The following is a 21,929-nucleotide window of genomic DNA, read 5'->3' as shown; positions in this document are numbered from 1 at the left end:
CTTGAGAAAGTCCAAGGACAGTGCTCAGGCCCTGAGCTCAAGCCCAGGACTGACAAAAAAAAAAAGAAAAAAAATATACCAGGTACCAAAGTCAGATACAGTAGAGATACTGTTGAGTGTATTGGCTGACATTTGGCAGAGAAGATTCACATAGATTCAGTGATTACTTTCTGTTCCTATCTACAGACTTAAACCGTTCTCAATACATAGTGATATACAAAATGTAGCATAAGAATAGTTCCTTAAAAAGCTGTATCTGGTCACTTGCGGATAAACATTTCCATTAATATTTAATCTCATTTTGAGCCTCTTAGTTTGTAATATTTTTTCAGTGCTTTAGGTTGCCTCATACCATATTGCAAAAGTATTTTTTAAAAAGCATGTAATATTTGTCTTACTATGAACTATTTTCCTTATTTCCTTGTTATTGAGCAACTTCCCAAAAGGTTCAAAACTATTTTTTCTACTTTGATCTGATTCTGATTATGCTTTCTTATGTACTTTGGGAAACTCATGCATGTTTTAATGGCATATTTAAGAATGAAATTGCTGGTTCCTTCCCTCTGTGTTGAGTGAAGAAAAATTTGCTGCTATTTTTAGATAATACGTATTGAATGTTCCTCTAGTCGTTGCCCTGTACAAAGCACTTTTCACACACAAGATGCTGTTTCTTGTGCTCAGTTATGTTTATTGTGGTTCAGTCGAGTTTAAATGTTTCATTTCCTGGATTCTTTTTTCCAGTAAATGTTGCTTTTATATATTTTAAGTTATTCTAAATCCACAGACATGTTTTTTTATAAAAGATGTTGGATGAACATTTGTAAATGGAAAATCAGAGTCCTAGATTTGAGGAATAGTTTTATTCTATCTACTAAATATCTGGATTTTTTTCCCATCTCCAAGACATCTGTCCTAAACAGTTAGGTTGCCCAGTAGCACTCCCTCCCATCTTTGATAGATACTTCATCACAATCTCAGTTCCTAAAGTAGGTGTTGTGTGGGGCAAAGATGGAAAAGGGAAAATATAGACGATTCTGTATAGGATTTACCTGTTATCAGAGCTCCTGAGAACACATAGTAAACGGTGCCTGAAATTCAAAGAATGCTAAATTGGGAAGACACCATTGCAAGTTATCAGGACTGTCACACTACCTGTTCCCTGAATGTGCTGTGTATTTTACATCTGCATGTCCTTGATAATTATAGGGTGCTTTAGCTCCATGGGCTTCCTTGCAAAAATGCAGTGCATCTTCTCAAGTGTAAGCCTTGAATTAATCATTCCTTGATCAGTGACAGCACAGCATTCATTATAAAGAACAGTATTGAAGTTCCCCAGTGTTTCCGTGCCCTCCAGCTTATTTCACCACACAATATAGTGTTTAGTTTGTGTGTATCTTCTGTTTATCATATCTATTTTGAATATGTACTGAAGCAGATAGGATTATATTGTTGTAAGAATGATGTATGTATTTTAGTGGAACAAATAAGAGAGTCAAAGGTAAAATACTTGTAAATGATTTTCATTCCTACAGTTCTTGCTTGGAAGTGAATTCACTCCCACTTTTAGATTTCTCAAGTCAGTTAAGAAGAAAATATTCAGTATAGTTGTGTTATTGAGAAGCCATCATGGTATTTTAAAGGCACAGTGTTCTATATATTATAGTATGACTCACTTCTGTAGCTGCCAAAGGAACTGTCTTGTGTATGGCCATTGGGATGTGACAAGATTGATATATGGTCATAGAAAACAAGTTACAAAATGAAAAACAGATGAAACTTCAAGATAATGTAAACATTTAAAAATGTTAATATTTCTGTAACAAAAGATGATATGAAAGTTATCCCATATAGTCTTGTCTTCTGATTGTTAAGACCAATATATGTGTGTGTGTATACAGATGCATATGTACATATATACACATAGGTGCATATATTCATATATGTATATGTATATATACATATGTGTGTAAAGACAGCATAATGAAAGAAACCAGACACTATGTTAAAAATGGGGGAGATGAATATAGATGCATATATATGTGTAATATGCCTCTATAAAATTATCAACTCTTGTATTACTAGGAGATGCTGATTCAAAACCAAAATTTATAAAGAGTAAATAGATGAAAATTTCCAAATGCTTCATTTTATCTTTTATTTAATGCTTCATTAAAATATTGTCTCAAGTTACACATGTGGTATGTAAGAGATACAAATTAGAAAACCAAGCCTTTGCCTTTTTTTTTTAACTCTGGTACTTTCAGCATAGGTCATCCAGTGCTTGATTGCTAATTTTGACCTTACACTTTACTTGTGTTTGTCAGTACTAGCATTTATTTGGTTCTGTGAACAAAGTAATTTTAGGTATTTCTTTCTGGTTTGTATATATTACTCATTTGGGAACCCATCTGCCATGTGGCTGTCAAAACTTGATCTAACATATAAATGTTTGAGGTGGATAAGTGAATGTCTTGAATGGGACTATCTTTTTATCTAACTGCTGTTAATTTATAAGGAAGAATTTTAAGGTAAAAATGTTCTTTAATTCACCAATACAAAAAGCAGAAATGTGTTAAATAAGTAACAATAATATAGACCGGTAATATAGACCATCCCCAAATGTGGAGCAATCCTTTTACAAAATACTCTAAAATGTGTAAATTCATTTATTTCATAAAAACCAACACAAAATTGCTTCTAATTAGGGCATAATTGCTTTTAACTTAACCTAATCCAAGTAACTACTAGGCTAAATTTCACTTAATACTATTACTTTGGATACTCTTATTATAATTGACATTTTGTGTTGGGACGCTTGAGAAGTCCTATTTGTAGGTGATACTTTTAAATAAAAATTAAAATAAAATTTCTGGTTTAGGAATATTTGTTTACTAATGTTTGCTAGTGGGACAGTTTATAGTGCTTATTACTTTTTGCCTGCACTAGTTTACTATAAACATTTTACCTCCTTTACTGGCTCCTAGAAGGCAATAACTGCCTCGTAGGCATCATATATCTTTCACATCTTTCACACAGAGTTGAGCATTCATCCAAGTTGTCCAGATGTGAGTTCCTACTTTATTGTATATCAACCGTGGGACTATTGCATCCCTTAAAAAGAAATGTCAGCACCAGCCTCATAGAGTTGTTGGTGATGATTGATGTGGTTTGTTAAAATGTTTCTTTGGGTACCTAACATGTAGGACTTTGCACAACATACTTTTATTTAATCCACAATTTGTGTCCTTGGAGGATTTGTCTTTTGGTCTTTATATTTTAGGCATATAGTCTAGCATATGGTAAATATTCAGCAAACACTTGATTGAGTTGAATTGATTGATTTACCTATTTTTATCTTCCATTACAGCCCACTGTTTGTAACATGGAAGATTGGTCGAGACAAAAGATTGCGTGGATGCATAGGTACTTTTTCTGCCATGAATTTGCATTCAGGACTCAGGGAGTACACACTTACCAGGTGAACATCAGTTTTTGTTGCCTCTGCTTCTACATTCTAAAGAAAAAGTTGATGAAACTTGATACTAATTTTGAATTCCTTTACCTTTACTAAATTATTAACATTCTTGACTCCTTTCATATCAGTTTCTTTTTCTTGACCAGTTGCCTTATCTCATAAAATGTTATTGCTATTTATTACCATAATATAAAATACTGTGATCATATGCCTTCTGCCCTACATGCTTTGAAGTGATTTTTTTTCTTTCAGTGGCTGGTTTACCTAGTATAACCATTACCAAATATTCGTGGGTTACCAGAATATACTATTCCCATAATAACAATCATTGTGTTTTCTTTATTAGAACTTTAACACATTTGCTACATTCATCTGTAGTTTTGCAACTGAAAAGTTAACTTTGGAAGAAAGTGATATTCTAGTTTAGCAAATAATTATTTATATTCATCTTTCACTCCAGATTAATTGTAGCTTGCTTATTTGTTTTATGTAACAAAGATAAGGGCCTCATTACAGTTGTCAAGATTTTTTTGAGGTTGCCAAAAGCTATCTAGTACACCATCTGATTTTGTTTTGTTCACATTTAGACTTTAACAAATTTTATTCCAAAATTATTTCAAAAGTAGAGAAATCCTTAAATAATAAGTTGTTAGTAAATGAATTTCGTGTTTTTGTTCATGTTTTGGTGGTTTTATCTGATACAGTTTTTATAGCTTTTATATACACAGACAGTTTTTATAGCTTTTATATACACAGTGTCCATTACGAAATTGGTCCTCACTTACTATTGGTAGGAGGGGCCATTGGCGTAAACCACCAAAGGTATAGTAGTAGTTACAATATTTTCTTCTATATAATAGGGACGTTTGGAGAATGAAATCAATAGTCACCATTCTGCTTCACAATTCGTGTTGTGGAATTTTCATTATTTCACTGTGGAAATACATAAACATAGGCTTATGCTTCCAACTATTGAAATTCTGTACTTTTAGTATTGTCACATTTGAAAGTGCATAGTACCACACAGCTACAGGGTTTTCTCAGCTTACATGAAGCTCAGTAAAATGAAAACCAATGATTTAGAGAGTCATATTCTTTTTGTCCAGTCCTGGGGCTTGAACTCAGGGCCTGGTCACTATCCCTGAACTTTTGTGCTCAAGACAACCTTGGGTCACAGTTCTAATTTCCCACTTTTTGATGGCTAAGTGGAGGCAAGAATCTCATAGATCTTCCTGCCTGTGCTAGATTCAGATCACAATCCTCAGACATTAGCCTCCAGAATAGGTAAGATTGCAGGCATGAGCCACTGGCTCTTGGCCATATTCATTTTTAGCTTTTTACAGACATTACAAACTGTATGTTTGGACTTAACATACAGACTTTAAGAGTCAAAACACATCCTTGAAAGAACTAAAACTTGAGAGGGTAAGTGCTGTTAGTTTTTTTTTTACAGTGGGCTATATTGGGGGATAGGTACATATAAAATTTTATATTTAATAAATAACCAAGATAATTTACATTTCTCAAAGTAACTTGTTATATGGCACACAGGTTCCTTAGCATTGCTTGAAAAAGAATTTTGTTGCCAAGTACAGTTGGAAATCTAGCTAGCTAAAACAGTTAACACTTGTTAATAAATGTAAACAGTAATGCATATTGTAGGAAGTTTCAAAACCTTTTATGTTTTCTAAAATTATAATTTTAATTTTGTTCGGAAAGGTGATGTGCAGAGGGGTTACAGTTACATAAGTCACATATTAAGTACATTTCTTTCTGAACAGTGCTACCCCCTTCCTCATTTTCTCCCAGGTTTTCCCCCCTTCCCCTCTCTCCAAGTTGTATAGTTCATTTCCAACGTAGTGTCTAGTGATTATCATTGCTGAATTACTTTACCCTTTGTCCCTCCCCAAATCAGATAAACGTATATACAAGACAGAAAGTACAGAAATCAAAAACAGCGACAAAGGGAAGAAAACAGAAAAAAAGGAAGAAAAAAAAGAACCACAAAAAGTAAACTAAATCTATTGACTCCACTTTTTGGAACCTTTTATTTTGAAAGTGTTAGAATTCAATAATAGATATAAAATGCACCATTCCATTCTTTGTGTGTGTGTGTGTGTGTGTGTGTGCGTGTGTGCACATATGCATGGTACTTGAACTTACCAGTGTACATCTCAAAATGCAGCATTTTCTGGACTTCAATTTGACTATTGAAACCTATTTTCCCCTAGTTTTACTAGGGATTTAACTCACACTAGCCAGTCAGTTGCTCTACCACTTGAGCCATGCCCCAAGTAGTTTTGCTGTTGACACCCTATATGGTCTTTAGCTTTATCTCAGACCTAGTTGGCCTAGGACCACAATCCTTAGACTCCATCTCCTCAGGAGCTGGAATTATGGGTGTGAACCACCACACTTAGCTTATTTTTTTAATTAGAGTCTCACTAACTTTTTCCTTAGCTAGACTCATAAAGCGGTCTCTATATCTTTGCCTCCAAATAGCTAGGGTTACAGGCATAGCCACCACACGTAGCCTTTATAGAGCTTTTGGTATCCTACTACTAATAATGGAAAATAATTTTAGAAATAAATCTGTTAGGAAATTTGAATTTTCCTTTTTACTTGGCCAGTGGAAAGTATATATGTAATTATATAGAAATTCTTTTTGTTTTCTAGTTTAATTGTAGCAGAAATCCTCTTATCAAATATATATTTTAGAAGTCTTTACTAGTAGTAACTAGTAGTAAAATGGTATTGTTATATGAAAATAAGAAATTCTTTGCCTACATAGATAAGAAATGACAGTATCCAACTTTTGAAGACCAAGGGTATTTTCTAAAATTGCAGTATATTTTTCTGAAAATATTATGGCAGAGTAAATTGTTCAGATACTTGAACCTGGAAATTTGTCTATACTTATGCACCTTGTTTCTGTGTGATTGTCTGTGGCTCTTCCAATTTATTCTTCAAGTTTTTGCTCATGTTTCTATACAACTTCCTCACATTGTGTAGACCACATCATTAAAGAGTGACATGTGCCTATGACTTAATTGACTTTGTGTTATGTGCACATGCATATATCTAGTTTTACTTCTCACTTTTGCTTTGTTGGTGTAATATTATTTGACTAAATATTATGAATAATGTTACTTCAGAGAAATAGACAAAATATAACAATCAGATTCTTTTTCTGGAATTATTTTAGAGTCACTAATGATATGAAGTCATTTCAGAACTTGAAATGTATTTTTTGTCCAGTAGTGTACTTACTTCTATGTATTATGTTGCAAAGAATTTAATAACTCAAATAGTGCTGAGTTTTATGTGCACATATCTCCCAACAACTGCTACACATTAGTATCCATATTTTAGAGATGAGCAAATTGAGATAAAAGTGTTTCTATAATTTACCCATTCACACTTCTAGTAAAGTGGTAGAAGCAGGATTCACACCCAGGACATGTGACTGCAAATCGCATCCTTCTGGTACATACGTACCTTACTCTCATTTGAATTCTATATTCCCCTAATTGAAAGTCCGCATTACTTTAGAGGAAAATTTTTCTTGTAGTTCATATTTTAAAGGTTCATCATGAAGATGAAGAACTGGAAAGTAAATTATTATAAATCATGGGTCAATAATTTTACTTAACATTGTAACTTTGTAACATTGAAATTTCAAAACATCTATAGATACAATGTATCTAATTCATAGTTGTATAAAGGAGTCAATATAAAATAGACTTGGATTACTAATATAAAAATATGTTTATTATAAAAATATAGTACTAAGGGATATAAAATTACCTTTTTGGTTTCATGGCTGAGATTTCAAGGAGAATACAGTTTTACTGAACTTGACATTACGTGATTCTGAGTATCTGGTCTTATCATAAAACCAGTAATTCACAAAACAAAGACAAACTAATGAACTTAGATGATGACTTAAAGGAGGGAAAAGGCAGACCAATAAACAAGGAAATTAAGGACTCTTTAGTTAAGGTGTCTTTAAACAATTAGAGCATCTGCTTATTCATTATTTTCACTTGTAATTAAATAGGCTGTTGTACATTTTCAAAGTGTTATTCATCTTATACTCCTTCTTGTGGTAAAATATACACAAAATGAAAAATTACTGTTTTAGCCAATTACTGTTTTAAATTTTGTTGGCTTTAGTCCATATACTTTGTCACAACTATCCCTACCATCCTTATTCCCAAACTGAAACTGTTTCACTGTACACCAGTAGCTCCCATTTACCTCCCCCAGAGTTTGACACCACCATTTGACTTTCTGTCTGTGAGGTGGACTGTTCTAGGTTGCTATGTGTCATCACATGTCTGACTTACTTTGCTTAACATATCTTGAATGTTCATCCATGTGAAAGCATGTGTCAAATTCCTTTCTTCCTCAGGCTAAATAAAATTCCATTATGTATATACACATACACACACACACATCACCACCACCACCACCACCACCACCACCAACAACAACAACAACAACAACCTCCACCACATTTTTTTATATCCAGTCATCCATTCACACTCTTGATGTCTTCTAACTTTTAGCTCTTGTGAAAAATAATGCAGGGAACATGGTAGGTATACCAAGATCTGAGGGCATTCTCTCTAAAAATCAGTTGTTTTATCCAAGACAATATGATCCAGCTTGTTTGTACTCCATGAGTGTATTAAGCATTTCTATTAAACATTATCAGATAAAATGAAATGTACATCCTGGATTAAGTTTGGGCTCATAACCATACAGTTTTAACATTAAAATACTTGTTATAGTCAGGTTGAAGCTTCTGATTTTTCTTAGAGTAAAGTAAAACCTTATAAACAGCTTTAGGATTTCCCTCAAATTGTGAAAATGCATACTATCCATGTAGAAAACATGAAAATAGAGGAATTAACAGCATGAAACTGTGGAAAAGATGACTTGTCCCTGTTCTGGGAGGCACTCAATAAAAGTTGAAATGATTATAGTAATAACAGGAGACAACTGAGCATAACTATAAAAGTCTATGCATAAAAGTCTGTGCCATAAGCCGGGTGCCAGTGACTCATGCATGTAATTGTAGCTACTCAGGAGACTGAGATCTGAGGATCTCAGTTCAAAGCTAGCCCGGGCACAAAAGTCCATGAGACCATTATCTCAAATTAACCACCAGAAAACCAGAAGTGGTGCTGTGGCTCAAGTGACAGAGCACTAGCCTTGAGCTAAAGAGTTCAGAGATAGCGCCCCATCCCAGAGTTCAAGCCCCACAACCAAAAAAAAAAAAAGGTCTGTGCCATAGTAAACAATTCACTGTAATTATTAGTGCTTAACAAATAGTTTTGGGGGCCGGGAGTTTGGCCTAGTGGTTAAAGTGCTTGCCTAGCATGCATGAAGACCCGGGTTCGATTCCTTGGTACCACATACATAGAAAAAAGCCCGAAGTGGTGCTGAGGCTCAAGTGGTAGAGCTCTAGCCTTGAGAAAGTCCAAGGACAGTGCTCAGGCCCTGAGCTCAAGCCCAGGACTGGCAAAAAAAAAATAGTTTTGTTCCACTTCAAGAATTTCTTGTATTTACCAATTATTTGCTAATAGGGGCTAGTATTTACTTGCATTTAGGACTTTTACATGTTAGAAAGCACATATTTGTTTCTCCTCTTTTAAATATTTACAAAACATACTTTGTTCATATATTTTTATTGTAATTTATAGAAGGGTTACATTATATTCACCAGATAGAAGGTGCATTACTTCACAAACATTGATACCCTTTCTCATGTCTTGGTCCCCATTTCCCTCTCCCCACCCCCGCCCCTCATCTTGTTTTCCCCCTTTCCCTATCCTATTTCAAATAACCAAATAAGCATATATGCACTATATCAGATAACAAGGTGAAATACTGTAACAATATGAGGTAAGCAAGGGACAGCAAAAGAGATGAGAGATAACAGTACATTAGGGACACCAATCACTCATTATATGTTTTTTTTTTCCTATATCCTGGAGGTCCTTTCATTTAACATCATACTATATGGCCTTATGTATCTAGGCCTGATGTATCTAGGTTTTGCTCTATTGTAAATCTCTGCTTGGAGGGTTCTACTGATTATGACAAATTAGGGAAACCATTGAGCCTATGAAACATACTTTTTGTACAGAGGAGAGTTGTGATTACTAGAGATGAATACAAACATCTCAGTGTTGAAAGTTTCTTTAAATTTTTTGTTAATAAATTGTCCCACAATGTGCAGACCTATTGTTATTTATTGAAATGTAAATTCAAATTGGTAGAATTTTTAGAATGCAGAATGATTAATTTAAAAATAATGGGAATGTGGGAATGTGGTCTATCACTGCATTGGAAGGACTGTCTTTCCTAACTTCTATTGACTCTGTTATACTTGTATCTCTTTCCAGAAGAGTAATTATGCAGAGTCGGCAGTGCATGAAACTTGATTAGAATCTAGGCTACTTTTCTTATACTGCTTAAATTCTGAGAAATTAGCAATGGAAGTTTAATCCTTCCCACCTCCCCCCAAAAAACACAGGCTAACCACAACAAAGATGAAGTATTTATTTTGTTTTGGAGTTTATTTTCTTTTGTCATGGAGATGTGAGTGTTTGTGGGTATGTATGAAAGAGGTAGAAGAGGTAGAGAAAGAGGTTGGGTGCAGGTGGCTAACGCCTGAAATCCTAGCTCCTCTAGGAGGCTGAGATTTGCGGATCGAGGTCCAAGGCCAGCCTGGGTATGGAAGTCAATGAGAATCTTTTTTGTGGGGGTGTGTCATGGGGCTTGAACTGGCTCTGGGTGCTGTCCCTGAGCTCTTCAACTCAAGGCTACTGCCCTACCCCTGGGCCAGGGCACTGTCCCTGAGCTCTTCAGCTCAAGGCTATCACCCTACCCTTGAGCCAAGCCCCACTTCCCGTTTTCTAGAGGTTAATTGGAGATAAGAGTCTTGGGTCCTTTTGTGTGCCCCAGCTGGCTTTGAACCTTGATCCTCAGATCTCAGCCTCCTGAGTAGCTAGGATTACAGGTATGAGCAAACGGCCTCTCCCAGCAGTCTTATCTCCAATTAACCACCAGAAAACCAGAAGTGGAGTGTGGCTCAAGTGGTAGAGTGCTAGCCTTGAACTGAAGAGCTCAGAATTACAGTGCTCAGGCCCAGAGTTCAAGCCTCATGACCAACGAAAAAAAGAAAAGAAAGAAGGAGGGAGGGAGGGAAAAAGAGAGGAAGGAAGGAAGGAAGGAAGGAAGGAAGGAAGGAAGGAAGGAAGGAAGGAAATTAATTGGGCAGTACAATATTTATATTCTATTGGATTGTTTGAGATACTGAAAGTACTTAAGAAAACCTACTTCATTCCTTTCAGAGGTCCTAGCTACATCAAATAATTATCTGGATTACTAGATGCATTGTAAACTAAATGTACTTTTTAATAGCATAATGTAGCATTTTTTAGAGCAGTGTGAATTTATAAGCATTGTAGGTAGCATAATTGTTTTCCCCCCCTCAGGCTAAAATATTATGTACCAATTTTTAATTATCTTAAGAAATTATACATGGCTTGTTGTGAGTAATTAAACAACGTCTTCCTCCCACATTGAATATTTTTATGAAGAGAAAAGCTGTACATGAGTCACTTATGACTGTACAGTATTGTCATGGAAGTCTCATTCTGAGATGTTAAGGACAGACTATTTTTGGCAAATGTCTATGACAGACTCCTGGCTAAAGTAAGCTTTTTTATGGAAATAAATGTATCAAAAACATAAATGCAAAATTATTTACCTTAATTTCCAATCTAATTTTATTACATATGTACTGAAACTTTCTAGAAGACTCATAAACCTTATATTTTAATTTTGTAGCCTCTGTTTATTGATTATTACATGAGAACTAATAAAATCCATATACAGTTATTGTATGAGTTTTATTCAGTGTTATCCAGAGGGTAGTATAGTGAAGATATTTACCTATAGAAATTAGGAATCTTCCATTTAACTGCTAGGTTAGTACACTTCTTCGTTATTACAAGGTTGTGCTAGTGTGTAGAAATGTGGATAGCAGAATGTAGATAGAGCAAAGAGCAAGAACCATTCCAAGCTCGGGCTCAGTTCTCGTTGTCTGAATTCATGTAGCAACTATTGCCACAAAAATTAAGTGTAAATTCTAATTTCTTAGCATACCTCTCACATCTTCAACGTCTCTAGTTGCAATCTCCCTGCTACTTTAAAAGCTAGAGGCCCAATGCTTTAGGAGAGAAAAGAAGAAAGGCTGCCTGGAAGAAGCTGTGAGGAAAGCTGAATATGTGCATTTTTTGTATCAAGGCTCATGCTTCTTAATTTTGTTAGAAAGAGAGTAAATTACCCAAAATTTCTGCCATGTATAAACAGCTCTTCCTGACCTAAGACTCTTTAATGTCACTGGAGAGATAATTATCATCCTAGGTAGAATGAGAATGTTTTCCATGTGATAGCGATGAACACAGATACTTCATCTCTGTGATAAAACCTGAAATGTATCTAGAGGTATTTATGAAATTCTTTCCTCAGATCCATTCCTAGTTTACTATGTGTAAAACCAAAACCTTTTTAGTCTGTTTATCCCACATGAACAAAAAATTACATCAATATATTCAAATTGGTATCAGCAATATGAATATATTCAAGATGTTGAATATCTTGAGAGATCAGTAGCATATTTTAGAAAATAAGATGAACTGGTGACTGAAAAAAAATCCTCTGAAATAGAGGACTATTAAAAGTTTGTGTACACAGGTGGGGGGCAGGGAGACTGAGAACCCAAAAGAATTTAGAACCAAGTTGGATTGTAATCCTAATCTTGGGAAAATGGAGAATAATGAAAGTTCATTTAGATTCTATTTCCTCTTTTGGTTCAGGATAATAAACTTTTATCTCCCCCCTTTCTGAAAGTCATTGCCTGAGATAGTCTTCATTTCTCCAGGTGGACTGAAATAGTAAAGCTAAATTAGAATCCAAATATTGGTGGAAATCATTATATTAGGTGTGTTCTACAGTTATAATCTTGGCATTTAAAGATGTATTTTTATCTGAATATTTATGTGATAAATATGGGTTCTATTTAGAAGTGTCAAAACTGAACAAGAATAGATTTGTATCTTAGTGTTCTGAAAGAATAAGCAGATTAAATTTATCTTAGTGTAAGTTATTAGTCCTCTCTAGAATATCATAAGAAGACATTCAAGAAGACAATGTTGCTAATAGGTTGAGTAGTGAAATAGAACATTGAATGTTTCTTGCATCAATTTAATATTTTTCGTATTATTGGGATATGAAATGAAGGCCTTGCTAGGCAGGCTAGGAACACTCTCTACTGCTTGAGCCATGCCTTCAACCTTTTTTGGGCTTTAGCTATTTGTCAACAAATGTCATTTTTTTCTACACATGGCTAATTGCAGTCTGCAAATGTACCTCTGTAGATCTGTATACCTTTATGCCTGGGCTGGCATAAGCCCAGTAACCAGGATTACAGGTGTCACCATCATGTGTGTGATGTATTAAGTTAATTATTAAAATTTTAGTTACATTTGAGCATGAGACTACTTTTGGAAAGATTTCCTTAAACGGTATAAGAAATGGTGGCTGTTAGTGGCTATATCTGTAATTCTAGCTACTCAGGAATCATAAGATCTTAAGATCATGATTCAAAGCCAAACTGGGCAGGAAAATTTCTGAGACTCTTCTCTCTCTAGCTAACAAAAAGCAGGAAGTACAGCTGTGGTTCAAGTGGTAGAACACCAGCCTTGATTGAAAAAGCTAAGGGACATTGTGCAGCCCCTGAGTTCAAGCCCTAAGACTGGCACCAAGTCTAAGAAACAAAACAAAGCCTTTCTCTGTGGTCTTTTCCATTGTATCAAAGTTTAAAGTGCTTACTATGCATATACTCAAGGCAGTAATTCTTAGGAAAAAAATTCCTTTTTACTACTACTTACATTTATTTTCCTTTCAGATAGAATACCCGTTACCCCTTTGTCTTGCATCATAAATTTTTTCACATTACAAATTTTTTCAGAAATAATTTGGAAAATTTTCACATTCCTTTTTAAGTTTAAAATAAAGTATATACTTACTGTAAAAGTTTTGTACTTCAGACAAGCTACTTCTAGTTAACAAAGAAATCATTATAGATTGAGAGTTTATAAAATAAATGAGATTGACAAGGGCAAATGTTAGATTTTAAAAACATATTGGAATTAGAATGTTATAGATGCTAAGACATTTTAAAGATGGAAACAGTATTTAATACTGTTCTCTTGTGAATGAAGCTGTAATCATTGGTAATAGCATATGTGAAGTATACTTTTTTAGTGTGTTTAAAATTAAAAGTGAAAAACATGTATTTCTAAGGTATCGTCTTAACAATTGATTTTTTATATATTTTTTATTGTAATTAATAGAAGGGTTACATGATATTTGCCAGATAGATGGTGCATTAATTCCCATACATTGATACCCTTTCACATGTCTTGGTCCCCATTTCCCTCCCCCACCCCCACCCCTCATCTTGTTTTCCCCCATTCCCTATCCAATTTCAAATAACCAAATAAAAATATAGCTGATATATCAGGTAACAAAGTGAGATACTGTAACAATATGAGATAACCAAGGGACAGCAAAAGAGATGAGAGATAACATAGTACCTTAAGAACAACAATCATTCATTATATGACTTATGTTTCTATATCCTAGAGATCCTTTCATTCAACGTCCTACTATATGGCCTTTTGTATCAAGGTTTTGCTCTATTGCAAATCTCTGCTAGGAGAGCCCAATTGATCTTATGTTCAGAAAATTCATTTTGGTTGTTTATGTAGTCTTATTTCAGTGAAAATTATCCTGTAAATTGAAACTATAGGCTCATTGTTCAAATTAGATTAGCATATATTGACCCAACTTTTAAGCTTTAGAGTTTTTTATTTCTACATTAAAATGCTGGCTGTTGTGTTCTTTTCATGGTCAGAGATAGAATTAGCAAAAGCTATAACAAATTCTTCAAGGGGTTTAATGAATAGGATTACCCAGAACTCAACTTCCTCTTGCTATATAAGTCTAGTTACCTTCAGGCGTGTTTTCCTTGTTCCCATTGATTAAAAATTGTTTCAACTGTAGCTACTTCATTGGGCTAGCAGGAAACAGAATCTGCTTTTTCAATTACATTTTTAATATTTCTAAGTAGTTTTACAAAGGAGTTACCATTCAGTAAGTCAGTTAATAAGTACACTGGAAGTGGTAATGTGGCTCAAATGATAGAGCACTAATGTTGAGCTGAAGAGCTCAGGGACAGCGCGTAGGTCCAGATTTCAAGCCGCACAACTGATTTTTAAGAAAAGTACAGCGGACCCTGAGAATCTCTTTTAACTTTTTAAGGCTGCTTTTAACTTAAGCCAATCTTCAAAGATGACATTTTTGTTGGCCCCTAGCTAAGGTGGATGGATTTGCTTATCTAGGCCTACACAAGTTTTCCGAGCCTTTGAAATGAATGGTGTTGTATTGCCTATGAAAAGAAGTAAACAACTGTGCATTACTGGTTGAACTCACACTGCTAATGGGGTCATGGGCTTCATCCCCTTTGGGGCCATGTTGCTTTGTTTAAACCACATCACTGGTTATACCCCAAACTCCAGGAAGTTGATACAGTGGGCTCAGACAGATCATGCAGATGATTCAGTAACAAACCCAAATTTCAGGGACCGGGAGTTTGGCCTAGTGGTTAAAGTGCTTGCCTAGCATGCATGAAGACCCGGGTTCGATTCCTCGGTACCACATACATAGAAAAAAGCCGAAAGTGGTGCTGTGATTGAGATTTCAATCAACTCTTATCTACTTAATGGTAAAAGGGTGGCAGTGTATAACTCATAGGCTAAAAATAGTTCCATTGGGGCGCATATATATATATACATATATATATATATATATATATATATATATATATATATATCATAAAAGTCTGCTTTTGTGGGCCGGGAGTTTGGCCTAGTAGTAGAGTGCTTGCCTATCGTGCACGAAGGCCTGGGTTCAATTCCTCAGTACCACATACATAGAAAAAAGCCGAAAGTGGTGCTGTGGCTCAAGTGGTAGAGCTCTAGCCTTGAGAAAATCCCAGGACAGTGCTCAGACCCTGAGCTCAAGCTCAGGATTGGCAAAAACAAAGTCTGCTTTTGAAAGTTCTTATCACTGTATATTGAGATATTCTATGCCTCAGTTATCAACTCTCTAAGGTGTGTACCTATTGTTTAAGACTATGTGTCTTCCTATGCTGCTCTAACTCCTGCTTCATTGATTTAATTATTGCTCCGAGCAGTGTGTTTATCCCATTAGCTGCCCCTATTAGCTTCTATGGGTATGAACATGCCCATTGGTACCATTAACATTAACCTCTCCTCAGCTGGTGACCTTATTTCTAAGACAAGAAGACTTCTTGAACCTACCTTTCATTCCTAGAATAAAAGCCAAAGTCATTATAGGATGCATATTTCCTTTACTTTTAATGGTCTTCAATGCCACCCTGTTCTGCTTGTCCCTGGCTGTCTCCTAACTCGTACTCCTCTCGTCCTCTCTCCCTTAAAACACTGGGCCTTAACCATGCTAGCTTCTTTTCCTTAGTGCATATCAATGATGGTGCCTCCTCAGTGCCTTTTTCTGTACCTGGAACAATCTCTTCTCTGATTCTTGTGTACTTTGCTTCCTTTCATTCCTTTTGTCTCTATTTAAATATATTAGTTTATTATGTATAAGGTTATTTTAAAATTAGTAATCTTTACACTTAGCTGTAAAGTATTATTATACACTGGTTATGATATATTCAAACTTCTGAACAAAAGTAATGAGAATAGCCAAGAAAGTATAAAATATATTGATAGCAATTTCAGTTGTTCATTTTCTCTTGGATAGTCATTACCAAAGGTTTTAATGAAAAGAAACAACCTTCATAAGAAAATAAATCAGTGACCCTACAGTCTATCACTATCTCATTTCTGATGAGAAGATCCTTTAAATATATATATATATATAACTGATCGCTGAACATAATGTAATCAGTCAATATTTCTACTTGGTTCTATCCCCCAAATTATCTCTGATCCCTATTCCTTCCCAGCCTCACAATCACTGGATTCCCCTTTGGGCTAAGTTGCTTACTTACTTCTTGTCAATACCATTTCATACTAATCACCACAGTTACTTTTATTCATGAAAAATTATGAAGCTCTCCTGCTTCAATGATCTACTATTACTATTATCAGCACAAATGACATCTCATCCTTCTAAGAAGCATGGCAAACAAGGCTCTAAATTCACAAGTCAACTATGTACATTTATTTACCACTCCCTCAATATATTCTTACATATCTTTCTGCCTTTGAACTCTTTTCTGCCAACCATGACTCACCCCATTTCCACTCATTCAATTCCTACCCATCCTTCAAGTCTCAGCTTGTTGGCTACTTCCTCTGTGAAAGTTCTTAATGCTTCCCAGCAAACTTGGACAGTGTCCATTCCCACAGCTATGTTCAGGCCTCTGTTATAAATATCAACCAAGTTGTCATTATTTACTTAGTATGTTTGGATCTCCCTTTTGAAATTATTCTCAGTAATAGTTTACCAGACTATAGCAACACAAAGAAGAAAAGCCAGTCTCATTGCTTTGAAGCAACTTTACTCAATAGCCACATCTATTCTCCTCCCTTTCTGTCTGGCTCAATAATCTTTTGTCACCTTTTGTTACTGCAAATTCACTGGAGCCATGCTATCTGATAGTGAAATGTGTGATTTAAGGCCAGTTAGGAATTAGAGTAACCTAGGGGACAAATACCCTTAATCTGACCAGAAATTTATGAGGTGTAAATGATTGAAAAATGAAATGGTCGGCATGATGGCTCACACCTATAATCCTAGCTACTCAGGAGGCTGAGATCTGAGGTTCAAGGTTCAAAGCCAGCCTGGGCACAAAAGAACCTGAGACTGTTATCTGCAATTAACCTCTAGAAAACGGGAAGTGGGGCTTGGCTCAAGGGTTGGGTGGTAGCCTTGAGCTGTAGAGCTCAGGGACGACACCAAGGCCAAGTTCAAGCTCCATGACCCAAGGGAAAAAAAAAAGAATGAAACGAGTTGATGCTTGCCATGGAACCATAATGCTCAAAAAGATCTTTAGACATTTAGCTCTGGCCAGGTATGACATTTTATGTCTTATTCTCAGCACTTGGGAGGCCGAAGTTATTAGTTCAAGTTCAGCTTGGGTTACACAGTAAAACCCTGACTCAAAAAAAAAAAACCCATAAAACAAAGAACCAACCATGTGCTCCTGGCTCATACCTATAATCCTAGCTACTAAAGATGCTGAGATAGGAAGATTACAGTTTGGAGCCAGTCCAGGCAGAAAAGTCCCTAAGACTCTTATTTCCAGCTAATCAGCAAAAAGCCAGAAGTAGAGCTGTAGCTTAAGTGGTAGTGTACCAGTCTTGGTTGCAAAAACAAAGGGAAAGCACCAGTTTCTGAATTAAAGCTCCAGTATTGGCACAAAAAGCGAACAAATCGAATTCAGCCCTTATCAAATACTTTACATCTCTCTTAAAATACACCAAGAAATATGTATTTGTTTCTATCTAAATATCTCCTTCAGCTAGCCCTCATTACCAGTTAAGCTCATTTCATTTTCAGACATCTCAAAACTCACTACCATAACTATAGTTATCACATATTGATAGTTGAAATTCCAGAAATCAAGATGTCTGTATTTAATTAGCCCTTTGTCCTCTAAAGACACATTAACCAGCAGTGATTAAATTTACCCTCTATGTAATATCTGTCTTTAGAAGTTTAGGAGTGTTAAGATACACAGTTTTACAATTGACTTCCATCCACCCACCCCTAGCAATTTTTTTTTTGGCCAGTCCTGGGCTTGAGCTCAGGGCCTGAGCCCTGTCCTTGGACTTTCTCAAGGCTAGAGCTCTACCTCTTGAGCCTCAGCACCACTTCCAGCTTTTTCTATATATGTGGTACCAAGGAATCGAACCCAGGTCTTCGTGCATGCTAGGCAAGCACTTTAACCACTAGGCCAAACTCCTGGCCCACCCCTCGCAATTTTAACTAGTCTCATTGAAACCTTTGAAGCAGTTGCTGCCAGGACATATTGCCTACTTAGACTTGTGGAGTCAGTTGGGATAAATAACATAGACACTTAAAGATAGAGCCAGTATTAGATCTATTGGTTGCTCCAACACTCCATGCCACAGGAATAGACACAGGCCTCTTGACATTGCATTGATCTATCACTACAATTTACACAGTACAAAGTACCCAGAAAAGCCTTTATTTTAGTTATATTTTAAATCATAGGTGTTTTAAGGAGCTCTGTAAATAAAATAATCACTCATAATGTAAAGGCAAGTTACCTGCTTTTTGCCAATTTTTGGTATAGTTTGATATACAGTGCTTTTTAGAACTTTTCCATAAAAATTGCAAGAATGATAGGAAAAAAGTTATTGGCTAGGCCTATTTTGTTATACTTAAATCTCTTACACGTTAAATATAATAAAAATATCCAGATTATATATTTTTCCTATCTGAATTTTAGGAATCTGTTTATTAAAATGACAAGAAAGATATTTAAGTACACACAAATATTTATAGATGCATTATCTTTACAGTTTTGAGAGAAGCAGCAACGAAAACTTTAGAGAAGCATAGGTGTTATTGAGTATTATCTGTTTCTTTCTCCGATGCCATTGAAAATTTTTCTTCATCTGAAACAAATAATATGCACTATTTGGAATCCTGTTCCTGGTACAGCTCTGTTTAAAATTTTAGTAAAATATATAGCCTACTTTTCATTCCTATATTGTCTGTTAGAAGGTACACTATCTCTGTCACATGTATATTAGTAGGATTTCAAAAAATATTGTCAACAGAAGAACTTAATGTTTTACACATTGATATTCCACATACCTGATCATGCCAACATTGCAAATTAATGGTGCACTGGAAGAAAAACCAGTATATGACTAAAGATGTTAGCCTAGAAATGGACGTTTTTAGTCATTCAGGATGTCAGAGAGAATAAACAGTGCTTTAAAGTGTCATTTGAAAGCTAAGTCACAAGCTGGAGAAGTAGGAGGATTGAATGGTAGGGCCTAGTAGAACAGAAATTTTCCTCAAATAATTTGGGTGTCAGAGTTGATTGCTGCTATTCTGATTTTGTGAAGTTGTAGCACATTTTAAGTTCAAGTGTAAGAAAATCTTCCAGAAGGAAAACTAAAAAAAATTTCAATATAAATAAATCTGTAAATAAGCTTATGGCTTTACAGATTTTACGCTGTAGATTCTTTCTTCTGCTTTCCAAAGGATTCACATGAGATTTCCCTAAATTCCCAGGTACTGTTTCTTCCTTTGTGTGCTTGTACCAAAAGGGCATATACCTCTATTGTAGCCCTTGCCTGCTTGTCTTCCCTTCTACTGAGGTTGGTGATCATTTGAGAATGTAGCATAGGTGTTTCACATCTTTTTCTTTAATATTTTTATTGTATTCAATAAAAAGGTTACATGATATTTACCAGATAGAAGGTGCATTAATTCACATACATTGATACCCTTCCTCATGTCTTGTTCCCCATTAGGTGTTTCACATCTTTTTTTTTTTTTTTTTGCCAGTCCTGGGCTTGAGCTCAGGGCCTGAGCACTGTCCTTGGACTTTCTCAAGGCTAGAGCTCTACCACTTGAGCCTCAGCACCACTTCCAGCTTTTTCTATATATGTGGTACCAAGGAATCGAACCCGGGTCTTTGTGCATGCTAGGCAAGCACTTTAACCACTAGGCCAAACTCCTGGCCCCTAGGTGTTTCACATCTTTATATCTTCAAAATATCTGTCAAGATTTAGGCATAGCTCACAATAAGAGTTTGAATAAAAATCTGTTCCCTCAGAATACTGAAATAATAGTTTAAAGGCAGTTAAAGAAAGGTTAGAGGATCAGATCCTGTAAGAGGAGTGAGAATTGAAGACAAACATCTCTGAAAATATTGTCATAGGAAAATAATGGCATTTGCAAAGATGATTTACTTTGATTTGCAGAGATTAATTGCCCGTTAGAAATGTTTATATTTTTGTATTTTACTTGTTTTATTATTTTCACTTTTATATTTATAATCTATAATTACTGCAGTTTTCTTTTTTAATTGCATTTTCCTGTTAGCATATTGTATAAAGTGATTCCAGTTCGTCAGTGGGTACATTACTTCTTGAACAGTAAAATTGTATTATCAAGGTGATGTACAGAGGGATAGAGTTGCATACATTAGGTAATGAGTACATTTCTTGTTGAACATTTTTGCCCCTGACATTTTCCTCCCACCTTCCCTCCCCCTTCACTTCCTTCTTCCCCAATGTAAAGGTCATTTCCAACATATTGTTTTGTGAGTGTTGCTGTTGCATTGGTTCACACTTTGTCCTTTTTTGCCTGTCCTAAGGCTTAATCTCAGAGCCTGACCATTGTGCTTGGGCTTTCCTAAAGGCTAATACTGTACCACTTGAGCCACAGCACCACTTTGGCTTTTCTATGTATGTGGTACCAAGGAATCATACCTGGGTCTTCTTGCAGGCTAGGCAAACACTACCAATAGGCCAAACTCACTGTCCCCACACTTTGTCCTTTGTCTCACCATTTTGTTGTTCCTCTTCCCTTTCCCAAATCAGATAAAAGAAATAACTTCACACAGTGCATTAAAAACAACAAAGAAAAATCTCTTGTTTCCATGTCTTGGAGTTCATTTTGATTAGCATCATCTTATATGGTCATAGTACATAGCTATTGAGCTATTGTGAGCCTCTGCTAGGACTAGCCAAGACATATACTAATTATTACAAATGGGGGAAACCATGGAGCCTATGTTTCTTTGGATCTGCTTACTTCACTTAGTTTATTTCCAAGTCTTTCTATTTCTTTATGAATGGGGCAATGTTATTCTTTCTGATGGAAGCATAGAATTCCATTGTCTAGCCAGGCACCAGTCTCAGAGACTCAGGAGGTTGAAATCTGAGGATCTCAGTTCAAAGCCTGGGCAAGAAAGCCCATGAAACTCTTACCTGTAGTTAACCACCAGAAAACTGGAAGTGGCTCTGTGGCTCAACATGAACAGCTCAAGGACTGTGCCAATGCCCAGAGTTCAAACCCTATGACCAACAAAAACCAAGCCATCGTGTATACACACACACACGCACGAATGCACACTGTATTTTCTTGATCCATTCATCTACTAAGAGGCATCTGAGTTAGTTCCATTTCCTAGGTATGGTACACATTGCTGCAACAAACATGATTATGTTGGTAGCTTTCGTATGTCCTTGTTTATGGGTAAATGCACAGGAGTGGGATTGGTGGGTTATATGGCAGCTCTGCTTAGTTTTTTGAAGAACTTCTGTACAGC

General features: G+C 35.6%; 1 protein-coding gene across 2 annotated transcripts in view; it reads left to right on the top strand.

Moving 5' to 3' along the window:
- The window catches only part of Ammecr1 (AMMECR nuclear protein 1), a 134,897-nt gene that overhangs the window by 70,206 nt on the left and 42,762 nt on the right, over positions 1-21,929 (top strand). Inside the window, exon 2 of one of the 2 annotated variants that reach the window (XM_090326033.1) lies at positions 3,368-3,478. The exons of the other annotated variant lie outside the window; for it this stretch is intronic. Coding sequence (XP_090182159.1) covers positions 3,368-3,478 — 111 coding nt within the window. The remainder of the gene's footprint in view (positions 1-3,367; positions 3,479-21,929) is intronic. 2 annotated transcript variants of the gene reach the window in all.

Source organism: Megascapheus bottae, chromosome X, assembly GCF_031878675.1.
Source record: "Megascapheus bottae isolate mThoBot1 chromosome X, mThoBot2.hap1, whole genome shotgun sequence".
NCBI lineage: Eukaryota > Metazoa > Chordata > Mammalia > Rodentia > Geomyidae > Megascapheus > Megascapheus bottae.
This window is presented reverse-complemented; position numbering and strand designations above follow the sequence as displayed.